Here is a 17,747-nt window from a genome sequence, read left to right on the forward strand (position 1 = left end):
TAGTCCTTGTACTGAAAAAGACAGCGTAAGATTCTGTATTAATTTCAGGTACTTGAACTGAGTTTCTCAGTTTGACTCCTATCCAACACCAAGGATTGATGACCTGCTTGAACGGCTGGGAAAGGCAAAACTCCTGACAACATCAGATCTTAGCAAAGGGTACTGGCAAGTACTACTGACCGAGCAATCCAGAGAGCTGACTGCTTTCCGGAGTCCATGGGGCCTATTTCACTTCACAGTGCTCCCATTTGGTCTTCATGGACCTCCAGCAAAGTTCCACCAGGTACTTCATGATTTCTCTGGATTCACGGCAGTCTATATCAATTATATATTCCTTTACAGTGACATGACTGTGCACTAGAGCACAAAGCAAGGAGTTTGGAAACAGAGTACCGATACTCAGACTTGACCAGAGCTGTCGCAGCTTTCCATGATATCCTGTGGTCAATGAGTAAGCAATCAGTACTCTGTTTCCAAACTGTCATCCATGTCTTTATGTTCCTTGCTTTGTGCACAAGTGCACAGTCATATTGGAACAGTTAGGGATCATAACATTCTGCATAGATATTCATCTGCATAGATATGCATGTCCGATTAATTTAGGTTTGTGTTCCTACATCTATCCACATCCAGGTTTTTCTAGTTGGTACAGCAACATCCTTACTACAAGCATGTCAAGTTTCCAAGCTTTCAGAACTTGAGTTATTAATCTATATCAGTTTATGTCTAAACAATACGGTCAGGATATTTTAGTTGTTTTTTAGTTTTGGGGTGTATAACAATATCTATCAATTCAACAATGCAGTTAACTTTGCAGTAAATTTTTTTACCCAGGAATCCATTTGATATGGGAGACCTTAGAGATGAGGAAAAACATTGTTGTTTAGTTATACTTCCATGAGGGGTATCTTAAAAACTAAAGCACTTTTTGACAGTTTGTCATAGCCTATTTTAGCGTGAGCCTGACACTTGGTCACAGGCAGGCCCGGTTCTCCCTATACGCACACTACGCAAGTTGCGTAGGGCCCCGCAAGTTAATGAAGGCCCCCTCCCCCGTCTCCCCCGAGTCAAGCGACAGGCAGGCTACTGTAGGCTACAGTTATTATAGCGACAATCATCATGAAACCGAATTACAAACAGAGGAAGAAACGTTACGAGAATGAACAGCGGGAACAGCAGTCGGGTAAACTTGTGTTCGTTCCTCGGTTTAATGTCAACAAATAATCTGAGTAGCCAAACTGATCCATTTGTTTGCATCTCTGATGTGCGTGTTGCTGCTGGCCTAACAGGGCAGTGAATCCCATGATCTGTCTGTGGCTTGTTAGCCTTTCCCAGTCAGAGTAATCTCCTTTGCAAAAGTTGTGAAATATAACCACAATTTGCGTTTTTTTGAATGTCGCAGCGACTGGCTACATTTTGAAATAAATAAATAAATAAAGCACTTCAAGAGCGCACACCTCCGCCCAAGTGCGCATTAGGCTACTCCCAAAATGTAATCCTTCCTTGAGTCATTTCAGACCTTTCCTGAATTCGAAATCCTTCCATAACGTTTGGAGTTATCTTGCTAACACACGAAGGTGGAGGTATCCTAATAGCCTAGGCTACTAACCGTATCTTAAATACGTTTATGTGTGCTCGAGATGAAAGTAGGCTACCCTAATCGGTGATTTCACTCTTCCCATACATTTTTAAAACAAGTCAATGCTTTTACTGTTTTACAATATCAGTCAAGCTTTCTTTGGTTTAGATAGCCTTCTTACTTAACATGCAAAATGGAAAGTAGCCTAATGGATTAACTTTGATTTTCTGTGCTGCATACTGGACAATAGATGCACATCGTGAATTAGGCCTAGGGTAGGGCCTATATGAAGTATTAACATGATTGTTTAAATAGTCTATGTTTGAAAAAACGAATATTGAAGGAAATCAGGGGAAGCCAGTTCAGTAGCCTTTGTCTTTGACAAACACAGGTCAGCCTCAGTGAGTAGGCTACTAGCACAATGAAGCAGCCCAGACCCTAAAACCGCTTTTATAGCTGTGAAGGTGATTCAATCACATACAATTATTTTTCTTTCAATTATTTTTACAATTATTTTCTTTCTCCTAGTCCTTTATGGGCAAAACACTATATTTGGTCATTTTTGTTGACAAGATGGGGTGGGATGATTGAATTGGGAACACTGAGGTATCAGGTGCAACTGTAAAAAAAATGGGCAGGTGGAGGGCCCCTTAGCAGGATTTTGCTTAGAGCCCCATGGAGGGCTGAACCGGCACTGGTCACAGGGATGAGATGAAGTTCTGTTCACAAAATAAATGGGTACTTCATCAACTGTGAACCCTGAGGAACTTATGTTCCTTATCACAATAAAATACACAACATGTAGGTAAAGTTCAAATTTAAAATTGTTTTTATTATTCATTTTCAGATCTTACAAAAATATGACAAAATAAATTAAAAGAAATAAATTGTCCCATTTCCTAACATCTTTTTCTTTGAAAAAGAAATGAAATGAAAACATAAGAAGCTTTACAGTGGTGTTGTTGGAAGAGCACGTAAAGAGGCTGAGGCATTTAGTCAGAGCACTGGCTGGGAAGGATTTCTCAGATGTGTTGGTCTTGCTCTCCCACTCACCCTTCCATCTCTCAGGCAAACCTCTAGGGGAACAGTTCACGCTGCGGCACTATAGACCAATTTTAATTTACAGCATGAGAAAAAAAAGAAAAGGAACCTAAGCGTTGAGTGATCATGGTTGATTCACACAGTGTATCCGTACGGCTCTAGAGGCAAATGTGTTCCACCAGATCACATCTGGTTAATTAAAAAGAAAAACACAAGAACCAAAAGTAACTGTCTGAAGACGGTTTTCACTAAATACAAATACGGCATCATTGGTTCAAGGGAATCATTTCTAAAAGATCTATTGGTTCTTGCACCGAATCTAAATATAATTTCTGAATGTGTGTTGTGATATTATTCAACTGTGAAGGCCTTTTTGTTTACTAAACTGTCCCAATGGGATCAGTCTAAGATGTAATGAAAAAAGAAACACAGGTATTTAATCACCTGTTTGTATTTCAGTGTCGTACAGAATGCAATTCATTCTGCAGTTACAAGCTGACAAGTGAACTCAACTCATCCATGACAGTTTGTAGTCATTTTAAATATGTAAATAAGAAACAAGTACAAAAGAAGCTATTATGTGATTCATTGTGGCTGCCCACCTCAAATTTCAAATGAAATCCAAGCAACTTCCCTTATTGCATTACACAACATTGCCTTGCTAATCAATTTACTACTACACACTGTATTTCACAGGAGAAACACTAATCACTCTATACCTCATGGTTGGCCGGGACATTTTCCATCTTAAGAGGCCTGTTACAAGTACACTCTTAGATATCAATGGGGAGAATGATATTCATGAAATTGATCAAACCATATGGCTACATAACACGAGGGTGAATATCCTCAACCTTGTTTGGCGGGCCGGAGATACGTTATAGCATTTAAACAAACCTGCTCACATAGTATGGAGAGAACAGATATATGATTTAAACAACATAAATGCAGTTTGTGTTTTGCTGTCCTGTCCTGTACACTTCTCTCTCCATAGGGGGATCACAGGGGGAAGTGAAAGGACGCACATAAGGTTCAAACAATCAGAGCAGAATGACAGAAAACCACAACCTCATGCCCCGAAGTGAGACATGAATCTGCAGAGTGCAAAGAAAATAAAGAAATACAATCATTAGAGAAAACAATGCCATCAGTCTCCAGTTCACCATATTATTGCAAAATTCATTGATGAATGGCAAATATGGAGTATGAAAGGGAAGTGCATAGATAATGTTAAACCTCTCTCTCTCTCTCTCTCTCTCTCTCTCTCTCTTTCTTTCTCTCTCTCTTTCTCTCTCTTTCTCCCTGAGGGGCACATTCTAATTACTCAGCACAGTTCACATGAACAAAAATGGTGGAATTGACTAATGATTCATTGCTATTATTGGGAGTGCTGCCTGAGCTCAGTGCTGAAATCCCCACTAAGCATTTTTTCCTCCAGACAGCCGAGCCGAGGGTTAACCAAGGACAGATGATACTGTGTTTGGGCGCCACTCTCTGGCAAATGGCTGGAACTGAATTTTCTTCATTTATACAAGAACATAAACCAACGCAACATTTAAAATGTAATTTGACAAACAAGTATGGCTCTCTGTGCAGGCTATATCGAAAACCCTTCCACCATTCTAAAATTGATACAACTTTGGCAAATCAGAAGTACTGGTGAAGAAATTAAGGACATACATATATGATAACAAATCATGATCATGGCTAAAAACCAGCACCAAAAGGAATGAATGGTTAGGTTGACCGTAATGTTGGGTCTACATAGCGGTAAAAAAATCCAGCTTTTGCATATGCTATGAGGCAGGCTGGTGTACTCTCTTTCTGCTAGTAGCTCTTTCACCTTTGCAGGGCAGCAGAATAATAGTGCAAATGTCTTCTCCAGTGTCTGTCCACCATGAGCTGTAAATGGGAATGAATCTTGTCCAGTCCAGGGTTTTTTATGCAGATAAAAAATAAAGGATTCAAAATGTGAATGCCCTCCTCTCCACTCTACATATCAGATCTAGTCCTCACTATGACTTGCGCTCCTTTCCACTTTCCAACGTTGTCTCTAAAGCTTTTGCCCCTGCATCTTTGTCTAATTTGACCCTTGCCTTCAGAAAATGTGGTTTCCAAATACAACTATCAACTCCCTGTTACCTTTGACAGGGAGCCTCAACTTGCCCCAGTGCGTCTCTTCATGTTTAAAATTCAGAGACAGTGGCAAAATACCACTGTATCGCAAAACTCTAGGATATTGCAAAGGTGAAGGTGATATCCACTCTCAACAGTGACTGCAGCCTTTCAGGATACGTCTGAAGGAGATCTGGGTGCATGGATGTCTCTCTGCCTTTTTTATTTATATTGCTCGTTTAAACCCAAGGGATAAATAAGTAAACAAAAAGGACTGGCCTCAAGTCACTCATAGTTTGAGATTTTCTTCTGATATTTGACTCTGGGATTACTGAATATATGTGAACTACAAAAAAAGTATTTCCACTGTGGTGTGTTTCTGAGATGTGACTAAACTAAAATTGAGAAAACCCCGTTACTAAAATCCAAATGCTCTTTGGGAAAAGGCTCCCAAATGTATAAGAAACACAGCTCATGCATTCCTACATGTATTGCAGAAAAGGGTTGGCAGAGCAGTGTGTGTGTGTGTGTGTGTATGTGTGTGTGTGTGTGTGTGTGTGTGTCTGTGTGTCTGAGTGTCTGTGTGTGTGTGGTCTGAGTATGTTTGGGAGGGGGTGTCACGTTTAAAAGCCTGCCTCTCACCCAGACATCTTCCCTGTGCGCCTTTGTCTCGCCCTTAACCTCCTTTAACAGCTTGCAGGGCTAAGTTTACATGAAGAGCTTTACAGAAAAGCACTGACAAACAGAAGACCTTCAGTTAGCTCCCCCTCTGACACCATCCTCCTTTCTCATCTTCTCTCTGATAGTCTATTTATTTTTCCCTTTTTTTCCCTTTTTTTTGTTTTCCTAAAAAGAGGATTCGATCTTAGGGTCTGGACGACTCATGGTCCGTGGAGTGTCCGTTCTCCCCGTTCTCCCCGGTGGGCGACGGGATCTCGTCCGGAACCCCGTTCAGGTCCGCCTTGCTGGCCCTCTCCGAGCCCTGGGACGACGACGACGACAGCTCCCCGGGCCTCGGCAGCGGAGCGCCGTTGACGCAGGCGCCCCCCTCGGACTTGCCGAAGTTAAAGAGTTTGCTGGGGTTGAAGGACTTGCTGGGGGACTGCGAGCGCTCCTGGCCCGAGGAGGACACCACGGTGCCGGAGCTGCCGCTGGTGCTGGAGGACGAGCCCGTGGAGGAGGCTGCCGCCGCTGCTGCTGCTGCTGCTGCTGCCGCAGCCGCCGCCTCCTTCTTATTCTCGGGCGACTTGAGGAACTTGAAGCTGAGGAAGCCGGGCAGCTTGGGCTCGTTGCCCGTGGGCGACTGGGGCGAGCGGGCCGTGCCCGACGAGAACTTGCTCTGCAGCGGGATGATCTGCTTGAGCTTCATCACGTTGTTGTTGGCCAGCAGCGAGCTGGGCCGCTTGGGCTTGTCCCCGCCCGAGCTGCCCCCTCCGCCGGAGCGGCCCTTGCCGCCGTGGCTCTTGTCGTGGTGGTGGTCGCCGCCGGACGGGTCGGAGCGGCCCTCCTCCCGCTCGCGCTCGCGCCGCGCCTGGTGCTCGGCCTGCCGCTGCCGCTCCTCCTCCTCGCGCTTGCGCCGCTGCTGCTGCTGGAAGTGCTGCTGCGCCTGCCGCTCGTGCTTCTATGGGGAGGACATACGCACACACACGCACACACACACACACACACGCACGCACACACACACACACGCACACACCCACACACAAACAATTGCAACCACACAAACACACACAAAAACATGTAAAGCAGTACATACATATAGAACATGCAAAACCATGCACAAACATACAGTCTTGCAGTCTTCATGTGCACTGGGGAAGTTTCATGAGGAAATAAGTTAGGACATATACCATATACAAATACCATAAGCATTTCCTTTCAAATTACCCTTAGTTAAGCTTCCTGTAAATAACTATTAACTATTAACTTTAATATAAATAAATCCCTGCTGAAAAAAAAACAAGAATTGCTGGTAGCTGGTTTTAGCTGGTCTTTGCTGGTGTAGATGGTGTAAGATGCTCATGCTGGTTTGCTAGAATGACCAACATAAGCTGGCATGGCCAGTAAAAACCAGCAATATAGAGCACAACACCAACTAAAATGACCAGTTTGAGGTATGACATTCAAAACCAGCTGAATTACCATTGTTTTGCCGGTCTAGCTGGTCAACCATCATAGGGTGGTCAAACAAGCTGGTTAACAAGATGGTCAACCAGCAAACCACCTTAAGCTGGTCAGGCTTTTTTTTCAGCAGGGATGTGTGTGGAAAAGCTCTAAGGCCCTTGTATAGCATAGAAACTACATGAACCCCAACTAAAACTAAGTTGTACTAAGATACCACACATACAGTATTTTCCGCATCTTAAAATGTGAAGCGTGGGAATAATTTGTGCTATATATGACAGCGGTTCTCCTAATGGGCTGCAGTAAAGCTGTGAGATGGGCCTGCTGAAAGATGCATCGGGGGGGACAGTGTTACCTTAAAGGCTTCCCTCCGCTGGAACTCCAGTTTGGCCATCTCTTCCCCCACCCAGCTGGGGATGTCTGGGATGGCAACATGAATGATGTATTTGAGGAAAATGGCAAAGTGCTGTCAACATGGAGGGGGAAGAGGAGGAGGAGGAGGAGGAGGGAGGGGAGAGAGAGAAGAGATAGAGGAGGAAGACAGAGGAAGAATATAAGGGTTTGTGAGTTGGAAACAGCATTGGAGTGGCAGCACGAAGAAAGAACGAAAAGAGAAAGAGAGTATGGGAAAATGATAAATTAAGAAAGAAGGAGAACAAAAAAAGAAGAAGGTTAAGCAAGTCCTGCACAACACACCAATAGGTCTTAATATAGAAACACCGTGCAGGGCTGTGCAGGTTTCAAACTTCAGTATCTCTGCCAGTGACCATCTGGGTGATTGTGGATTCAGGGCTTTTTGAGGTGCTCATGTCACTGTCGCCATGTGTGGCAGGTAGGGTGGCATCGCAGGGGCAGAAAGCAGCTTGCGTGACGATTAATCAGCCCTGGGCTTTTCAGCGCTGACAGAAATAAACAACCCCCGAAAGGCTTGGATCATTGTGACTGCCCCAGTTATGCAAACTCAGGGATACAATAACAAATGAGAGTACGATGAAATGATAGAGGACGGCACCACTCGCACGCAGTGGTGCCTACAAAGGCCAAGGGATTGTTCTGGTTCATTGAACGTTAAAACTGAAAGAAAAAAATCTGTGTTGAACTATCATTTTAACCTTTTTTCCCCCTTTCCCTGGATACTGTCCGAGTCCTCTCAGGAAAGTGAGTCAAGTTAGCAGGGTTATTCTTGCGTTAGCGTTTGCGATTGTGTGAAACTGATTATGAACACTGTTTACCAGTGCTGTCCCAAAGCAGATGCGCTATGCAAAGAGGGCCATCTTCAAAACAATGTGAAAACCAAAAATGTGCATCTCAATAGGGACACATTTCCCATAAAATACAAGTAAATAAAAGCTGGGACACATTTCATAAACATTGTTTTAATTTGAAATGCTACTGATCAACTAATGCAATATCTACTGGAGCCCATAAGCACACCCAGCTCTGGACAACCTCCAGTTTTGTTTTTGAGGAGTGCAGACTTTCAAAGTCAGAGTAATCAAATTCTGGCACCACTTTAAGTCTGTTTGATGAAAGCAATTTCATTATGCAGATTGTGGCTCTGTCCTTGACTTGAATGGTGCATTGGAAACTTTTTGCCTCTGTATTGGGCATGAAATAAAAGTGGTTCTGTGTTGGGTCAGCTTGACTTCATTTGAATTAATTGAAGTAAATGGACAGCACAGAAACCTGCCATTCAATTATATGAGGAATGGAATGGAGGCTAGTAGAGAAATCAGTATGCAGAGCAGCATGCATAGCATAGCCGTTCTTAGGGTGTCCAGATGTTTTGAGAGATCAGTTGGCAGATGTGCAAGAGTTGAGTAAGATTTTGACTACTTGGACAATGTTACAGCTTCCCATTTGGCAACTACTGTATGTGACAAGTGCTTTAAAGTAAGAGCTACCCAATGATCTGCCTCTCCATGTCAAAGATATTCATTATATCAGCCATAAAAAAACGCATTGGTCCACCCCTACTTTGAGGCATGAATTCGCCTTAAGAAAAACGTCACAACAGGAACCTAAGCCAAGTTGTACAGTCTAAAGTCTTCAAACGGTAGTTTTGGGTGTTAATGTGTGTTTGTGTGGGTATATGCACACATCACATTTGACAGTTTGAGAGTGTGGGGTTTGCACTGGAGAATGACAAGGGGCATGCAGTGTGTCTGTGTCCAGTGTGTGAGTACCTCCAGGATGACGATGGAGATGATGGCCATCTCAGGGCTGAGCCACGGGAAGAGACGCTGCAGCTGACCACACTGGCCAATCAGGTAACAGTTCACTATGATGGCAATCAGCCCCATCAACTCCATCACCGTCTGAGCAGACAAACACATGTTACACTTGGTGTGTGTACTATGGCAGTGTTCATTTATTAAGTGTGTAAATGATGTACAATTTCACACTGACTTAATTAAGTGTAAACATGCAGTTCTCTACAGTGGCCTAGATATGAATATGTTTCATATATTTACTTTCTACCTAGCAGTCTTATGAATATGGTAAATCAATCTAAGCGAAAATTCATTCATCGCCAGCCCCCAAACCAGCAGCTTACTGCATATTCTTCACCATTACTAATCTCCATTCAAAACTCATTTGTGCCCTCTGCTGTGAAAATTCTGAACAGAGACAATAAAATATATTTTTAAACCCATGAACAACACTGCTGCTGTAAAAGCATACTTTATGAGTTCCATGTACTTCATGTATTCTGTTTTGCACTGTGTTGTCAGATTGCCAAATTAAACATTTCCATTTTATGTAAATGTAATGGACGATAATGTTTTATTGTCTTGCCTTTATCTGATCTAGACTGTTATCGTCTTGTCTGTATCTTATCTAGACTGTTCTGTGTGAGCACGGCTCTGACCTGCCACTGGCCGATGCTCTCCACGCGCTGGCCGAACGGCCTCTGCAGGCCGGTGCAGAGCTTGAAGGCGTCGCTGCGGATCTCGATGACGTTGTTGATGAGGGCGCACATGGCGGCCAGGGGGAAGGCGGAGGAGAAGAGGACCACGTAGCCAAACTGGATGAACATCTCCTGGTAGTCCTGGAAGGTGTCCTACACAAGAATGATCACAGTATACAGTCAAAATAAACACATACAGTACAAACCACCTACTGTAATTTCCTGACTATCCCGGCATTCTACATTGATTTAGCAAAATGTCTTTAGCTATGAGGTTAATACATGGTGGCAGTTAATATGGTATTAATATGGTTTTGTTTCTTTTAACTCGCATAAAACACTGCCCTGCAGTTTATACACAATGGTGCTAATACACAGGAAATGACTGTAGTTGTCTGATGCTTTTATACAAAGCAACTTACATAGGTCAAGGTACATAGGCCACTACAAGGACAAGTCTCCTCAACTCCTCAAGCACCTTCCTCAAGCAGCTGGGAAGGGAACCCATAAGCTTTGTAACTACTGCATGCCCAACTCCACTACACTACCATCTCCCAAACAAGTATTCGAAATGTTCAAAAACAGGACACAAACTTCTTGAAGTGACATTACATCTGTTGTTTGACAGATGCTTTTTAAATGTAGAACAAATATTGACTCTGTTACTGTCATACTGTTATATGGCCTCTCACAACCAAATAGTCATAGACTTCAGGCTCCACTGCCATAGCAGACTGGTCAGGTGACAGAAATGCTGCTTGTATGATGTGGCAGTCAAGCCAGCATGCTGACAGGTGCTTGGCAGTGAGTGGACACACAGTTTGAGGGCCAACAGAAACTCAGTGGGTGGTGGAGATGTCCTCAAAGACATACACAGCCCAAGGGCAAGTTGCACTAGCTAGAAGTTCGTATGGGCGCAGCAAGAACGGGATAGAAATAAAGTACACTTCAAGGCTGACACAGAATCTCCCTGACTTTTGAACCACTTTGAGGAAGAGCTTCTGGTTACAAATAGCTGAATGGGGATTACTGGGCAGAGTACACACTAGTCATCAGTCAGAAAACATCAATAGCTTTGTTTGTAGACAAAACCGTAAAATCAAGGGGATTTTTCCTCAGTTGTAATATGTAAACTTCATTGACTGGGATGTCAAGTCCTCCCTAATGTAGAACACCAGCGGGGCAGCCCAGAGTTCTTGATTTTCCAGTCTACTTCCTGTGGCAGGTGACAAATACTCCGGCCGTCTGCGCTTCCCTGCCGCTGTGGCCCAGCGGCACAGTGGTGATTTCTAAAGACTGTAGCAGGTTGCAGGTGAGGTGCTTCTGGGCCCCTCTGCACCGGCAGCTGCTCCCCAGCAGAGCGGAGTCAATGAACCGAGCCCAAAGTGTCTCGTGAAGAGGCCCGCGCTCGCCGTGCATATTTCATTGTGTGCTGTGCATTGCTGAAACACTCCTGGCCTGCCGCAGTGCTTTAATGGACCAACTTAAACCCAAAATAGACACTTGAATGCCTCTCTCAGCTAAAAAAAAAAACACTATTTATTTTTAGCTTCAAGCTATTCAGAATAATCCAACTGATGGAGGCAACTAGCAAATGACACGACTTAAAACTAAACAAACAACCAACAATTTAATATAATACATCTGCATGTAATAATAGATGTGATCTGTGATCTTGTTCTTATCAGCCCCAAATGTTTCCACATAAATATGTACTGCATAAAGATAAGAGGGTGAATGTACCTACCTCATACTTCTGCATGCAGCTCTCGATCTCAGCCTGTGTGAGTGTGTTGGACTCCTGCTCCTCTGGAGGCTCGATCCAGGAGTCCCGTTTGGTCTTGCTGTTGGCGCGCTCCAGACTGCGGCCCCTTCGCCGGTGACGTGAGGACGTGGAGGCGCCCTCGTGGCCGCCCGAGAGCGCGGTGGCCGGCACGGCCGGTTCCGAGCCGAGCTCCTTCCCGTCCGAGCCGCTGGTCTCCTCGTCGTCGTCGTCGTCGCACATCTCGAAGACGGACGCCGGGTCCATGCCCTTCTCCACCATGGTGGGGCTGCCCTCGTCCAGGAAGTTGTCCTCGGGCATCGAGGAGACGGACGCCGACGCCACCTTCCGCCGCTGCACCTTCTCCATGAAGCTCACCTTCCGCAGCTTCATGCCGCAGTCCATCATGCTCTCGTTCTCCTCCTCGTTCTCCTCCCCCCCTCCTCCTCCTCCTCCACCACCTCCTCCTCCTCCACCTCCTCCCACCCTCCCGCTCTCCTCCTCCTCCGTGGCCTCGTCGTCGTCGTCCGTCACCCCGCAGCCGCCGTTCAAGCACTTCTTCTCCCGGCGCGCGGCCCGCGTCCGGCCCACGCCGCTCGGCCGCGCGCCCCTCAGGCCCGGGCCCGGCGCGGCGGGGTCGGAGGGCGAGAGCTGGGCCTTGCCGGCGGCCAGGCGCACGTAGCGGGTCAGCGCCGTCATCAGCAGCTCCCAGACGGCCCGGAGCGTCAGGTCGCCCAGCTTGTGGCGCTCGTACAGGTAAGGCTGCAGCACCTCCTTGACGTTCTGCAGGAACTGCCGGATGATGAGCAGCGTGGCCAGCATCTGTGGAAAGAGACGGATGAAACAGAGCAAGAGAAAGAAGAGAAGAAAAGAAGAGAAGGAGTAAGACAGTGGAGAAGCTCTTAAACACTACGATGAGACTTTACATTACAGGGATGTGTTTGCTTTGCTTGGTTCACAAACCTCCCTCAGGGTACGCTGAGAGTCTCCTGTCTTTACTTAAGACTGCTATATATTCTTGCTCTGTATTACCTCCAACCCTTTTTACTTCAGTAGAAAAACACATCATGAATTTTAGATATTAAATTTAGACTGAGGGGCAATAAAATAGTATTTCAACATTTGGCCCTTAGCATTCTCTCCACCGAGAGCTTATCCCGAGAGGTATTTCCCGTTCACACCCACGGGATAAACGCTGTTTTCAGCACCATATCCGATCATCTGCAAGTGCTATGCTCACTCTAAAGTGTGTGACTATTAGCAGTAACTACTGCCAAGTCTTCTTTTAGCGTGGCACACACAATTTAATTGGATGGAGGCATCTGCCATCTCCACAAAAAAATATCTCACTTTACTCTGAACTGAATGACAACGGGAAACGGTAGTCAAACGTTTCAGGGAAGTTCAGTAGATAAGTGCAGAGGATAAGAGGAAGTCCTGACACAGTGGAGAAGTGCAGAAAAGATGAAGTGCCAAAGGACAACTACATCAACCACATCTTCATGATGGACAGACGGATTGTGAGTGTGTGTGTGTGTGTGTGTGTGTGTGTGTGTATGAGGGGGAGGGGAATCACAAATATCTGTTTCACCAACTTGAATTGGTTGCATGGTCAGATAAAAGCAAACAAGAGAAAGGAAGAGAGCGTGAAAGTTGAGGAGGGAGGGAGATATGCCAGTGGTGTGAATTGTGCAGCTCAGCAGTAACAGTATGTCAAAGAGTGCACTGAAATCAATTCAATTACATAAATCAGCTGCCGATAAGAGATGAGCGAGAGGGCTCATCTGTGGAGTTCAAACAGATCAGTTCTTATTTACATTAAGTCATGAGCACCAGGCACTGATCAGGTTTTGATCAGTATATCTAATGTTTGTTTGAATTCAGAGAATTATAGAGTAAAAGTCAAGAGGAAAAACAAAGCCATGGTGGTACTTGACCAATGATTGGTGACAGTTTCCCCTCCAGTCCAACAGAAATCTAACTGCCCTTCATCCAGATGAGATAGTGCCTTACCTCCTTGAGACGCTCCATGTCTTTGAGGTAGAATCCAATATAAAAAAGGCTGAGATAAGAATTTACAAACTGAAACTGTAAAAGAGAAAGAGAGAGAGAGAGAGAGAGAGAGAGAGAGAGAGAGAGGGGATAAAACAAAAAGCAACACTTTTATAACTAGAGCGCATCTGTTTGTTATCTTGCATGCTTTAATGGTCTAATATGGCTTCTTTCCCAAACACAGATGCAGCCATTAAGAAAGAAAAACAAGCTTCCCACTTACAAGAACCATTTTGATGATGAGATTTTTCTCATAGGCACTCTGGAGTCTGTAATTTTCTGCAAAGGAGATAAAAGGGGAAAAAAATCCTCATTGCTCCAGATATGATACAAATATGATAAACAATTGCACTTGAATGGTGCTTTTCTTTTGCATTCAAAATGGATACAAACTTTGGCTCATTAGGAAAACACTGCAGTTAATTCGCCCAGCCAGACAGCCAGTCTGATAAGTCTTCTGCAGTCATAGCAATACAGTATAACTTGGCTTCACATCCAGGGTGTTTCCTGTTTCCATGACATAAAATTGATTTATAGATCACTTTGCTTAATGTACATGAACCACATGACATCTGGATGAGGATCCATGATAGTTGGGGAGGGATCATTATGCCCATCATTATGCCAAGAGATGCTAGAGAGCAGTGCAATATCTATTACATCTAATGGCAATTTCTATTCAAAAGAAATTAAACTAGAAACACATATTCTTTGGCTTCCAGGGAGTCCACATTGAGCAGAGCCTATCCTAGAGTGTGAACACCTCTGGGCTGCTGAAAAAGGCCCAGCAGAGACTGTACTTCCTGAGAATTCTCAGGAGGAATAACATCACACAAAGACTGCTGGTGTCCTTTTACAGTGCCTCCATTGAGAGCATACTAACATACTGCGTGTGGTACACCAGCTGCACAGCGGCTAAGAGGAAAACGCACCAAAGGGTCATCAACACCGCCCAAAAGATCGTCGGCTGCCCTCTCCCCACAGTGGAAAAACTACACAGTTCCTGTTGTCTCAAAAGAGCCCAGGACATTATAAAGGACATCCACCATCCCGGTCACTCCCTATCTGAACTGTTACAGTACGGTACAGATCATTTAAAGCAAGGACAAATAGACTCAAACACAGTTTTTATTCAACTACAATAACCACCCTCAATGCAGCACAAAATGTGCAATATCTGATGAATCTAATGAAAAACGGAGCAATGCAATGACAGTCGTATGCATGTCTGTCTGTAGATGTTTTTATGCAATGACTATGTGTTCATACTGTTTTGATTAAATGACTGGGTGTGTAAGACTGTGTGTGCTTATGCTGCTAATGCTGTTACACGTTTCTATATATTCTTCAAGTAACACTTAAATCATATTTTTATAGACCATTTTTATAGACTGAACAATGCACTGACCAGAGAGCACTTTAAATGACACTGTACATGTGACATATTCTATTCTAAATTAATAAAACGCTGTAGCACGTATATATTAAATGGGATTTTCCTTGCTCTTATGCATACATCCATGTGATAGTGTGACTTGCTTTATATGAACTTACCCATGTCATTGAGCCAACAGGCAATCTTCTTGTATACCTCGTCACAAGCAGTCACAGTGATGGCCAACATAATCTTAGGAATAAACCTGGCCATACGCGGTAGCTCTTTGATGCCCATCACAAATTCCTGTAAATGAAATCAAAATAAATTATTTTCACAAAATGTGTGTGTATGTGGGTGGGTAGTTAAGAGTCTTTAGGATAAACAAAGGCATTACTGACACTGAAAACTATTTAGAGGAGTAATAGATGTCAAAAGGTGAGGATATATCAATGTAGTGAAGACATTGATATTTTTCACAACAACGGGCATATTGATGATGGGCAGTTGAGGTACAAACTGCCTTTGAGGTACAAAGGCAAACCTACAGATCCCCCCACCCCCAACCCCCAACCCCCGTGCCGACCACTGGGCGGTGAAACTGACCTGCAGCTCAAAGCATATCAGCATGGCCAGGAAGACGAAGCAAAGGCATAAGATACAGATGGGAAGGCTGACCAGCCACCGGAACAGCCGCCTCCTCCACGGGGGGTAGTAGAACTCCTCACAGCCCGTCACAGGGCTACACCGCTTCACACCCTGACAGACACACATCACAGAGAGTTAGGGAGAGAGAGATGGAGGGAGACAGAGAGAGAGAGAGAGAGAGAAAGAAGGGAGAGATGGAGGGAGACAGAGGGAGAGAGAGAGAGAGTTAGGAAGAGAGAGATGGAGGGAGAGAGGTGGAAGGAGGGAGAGAGTGATGCAGGGAGAGAGAGAGAGAGTTAGGGAGAGAGAGATGGAGGGAGACAGAGGGAGAGAGAGAGAGAGTTAGGAAGAGAGAGATGGAGGGAGACAGAGGGAGAGAGAGAGAGAGTTAGGAAGAGAGAGAGGTGGAAGGAGGGAGAGAGTGATGCAGGGAGAGAGAGAGAGAGAGTTAGGGAGAGAGAGATGGAGGGAGACAGAGGGAGAGAGAGAGAGTTAGGAAGAGAGAAATGGAGGGAGACAGAGAGAGGGTGAGAGTGGGGAGACAGACAGAGCGATAGAGAGAGAGGGATACAGAGAGAGAGAGAGAGGAGGCAGCAGAGGACACCAGGGAAAGTGACAGGATGCACATAAAAAGGATTAAAAAAACAGCGAAGAGCTGATCATAACGCTTCATCAGGTCTTCCCACACTGTAGCCCCCTCTCTGGTCCTCACCCGGAACTGCGGCCGGGGCTCCTCCAGCGACTCCGAGGGGGCGTCCAGCGTGCCCCACTTGTAGGCCAGCTCGGCCCCCCTGCGCTTCCAGCGCTCCAGGAACAGTGTGGCCCACACCACGTTGAAGAGCGCGAACACCACGCAGCAGATGTCCCGGCTCGTCTGGTTCAGCCACCACGGGGACGGGACAGGAGGGGAGGGGGCAGCCGGGCAGACAAGAACACAGCAGGACATACATGCATTACAAACCCAAATCCTCATGGCACTCAATCAACTCAGTGACTTTTATTGTGCTTTGTACATTCAGTTCACTTATACCCACCGAAATGTGCATTTGAATAAAATAATCTAATATTGTAAATTTGTAATTGTAAATAGAAATCTACTGAAGTACACGAGGCTAAACAGACACGTATTGCATAATAATAGTGTACAACGATAGTTTTTGATGACAGCCGTTAGTGCACAGTGAGAGCAGCCATCCTGTGTACATGCTAAGTACTTGCATTTGCCCACACGCTGGTTCTAGTGCCCAATCCCCCGTGCTAAGTCCCGGGAGCTGATCCGCCCGCATTAGCCTTTGTTTACCTGATCTGATTCAGTGAGCATCCACAGGACGAAGCCGATCACTGCCGGGTACAGCATGGAGGTGGTGTAGAAGCCCAGCCAGGCAAAGTACATGGCTATCTTCACACCAAAGTAATCGCAGATGTCATCTGGATAGAGCAGATGGATGGAATGAAATGAAATTAGATTAGACAGAGGGGCAAAGAGGTGGATGGAACAAAAATGGACGTTTTTAATAAAGAGCTGAAAGGCTTTTTTTTTGGCCAGAGGTGGCATTAGGTTCACTGAATTCTGTGTGGACATAAATTATTCAAACAGCCGATATGTAACTCATTCAGTTTTATTGGCTTAGTCAGCCGTATTATAAAAAGGCTGTGCCTGCTGTGTCTGATGAACAAATATGGAAGCAACGACCAAAGTTCAAGCCATGAAGACGTGATGCACAACACCAACACAGACTTGCTGTTCATGAAAGCCGGCAACATTTCAGACATGACCGCATGCAAAGCATGTAATGCACAGGGGCTATAACACTTGTGTGAGTTCACTGACCTAGCGCCTGTTTCTCACACACAGGGGCCATAACACTGGTGTAAGTTCACTGACCTAGTGGCTGTTTCTCACACACTGCCTGGACCCATGACTTCATCAGCTGTCCCAGAATCCTCTGCTCATGAAGGGGGAACTCCTGCTGGATTACTCCTCTTGCTCTCAGCTCAGGGACTGAAAAATAGGGGCGCATAAGGATATACGACATGCATATTGACACATTGACATCGTCACACACCAGAACACTCTCAAACACACACACACATGCACATTTGCACGCACACTCACACACTCTCTTACATACATTATTTT

The 17,747-nt window shown here is 45.0% G+C and overlaps 1 protein-coding gene across 1 annotated transcript in view; it reads right to left on the bottom strand.

Annotated features, from left to right (window-relative positions):
* Positions 1-2,396: 2,396 nt before the first annotated feature.
* The window catches only part of ano8b (anoctamin 8b), a 29,562-nt gene continuing 14,211 nt past the window's right edge, over positions 2,397-17,747 (bottom strand). The window contains exons 6-19 of the mRNA XM_062556460.1: positions 17,493-17,609; positions 16,908-17,035; positions 16,320-16,481; positions 15,566-15,718; positions 15,139-15,265; positions 13,808-13,863; positions 13,515-13,620; positions 12,572-12,579; positions 12,046-12,354; positions 11,518-11,919; positions 9,732-9,923; positions 9,046-9,177; positions 7,215-7,325; positions 2,397-6,356 (exon numbers count right to left, since the gene is read on the bottom strand). Coding sequence (XP_062412444.1) covers positions 5,601-6,356; positions 7,215-7,325; positions 9,046-9,177; positions 9,732-9,923; positions 11,518-11,919; positions 12,046-12,354; positions 12,572-12,579; positions 13,515-13,620; positions 13,808-13,863; positions 15,139-15,265; positions 15,566-15,718; positions 16,320-16,481; positions 16,908-17,035; positions 17,493-17,609 — 2,759 coding nt within the window. The 3' untranslated portion in view covers positions 2,397-5,600. The remainder of the gene's footprint in view (positions 6,357-7,214; positions 7,326-9,045; positions 9,178-9,731; positions 9,924-11,517; positions 11,920-12,045; positions 12,355-12,571; positions 12,580-13,514; positions 13,621-13,807; positions 13,864-15,138; positions 15,266-15,565; positions 15,719-16,319; positions 16,482-16,907; positions 17,036-17,492; positions 17,610-17,747) is intronic.

This window comes from Sardina pilchardus, chromosome 15, assembly GCF_963854185.1.
Source record: "Sardina pilchardus chromosome 15, fSarPil1.1, whole genome shotgun sequence".
NCBI classification, from domain to species: Eukaryota; Metazoa; Chordata; class Actinopteri; order Clupeiformes; family Clupeidae; genus Sardina; species Sardina pilchardus.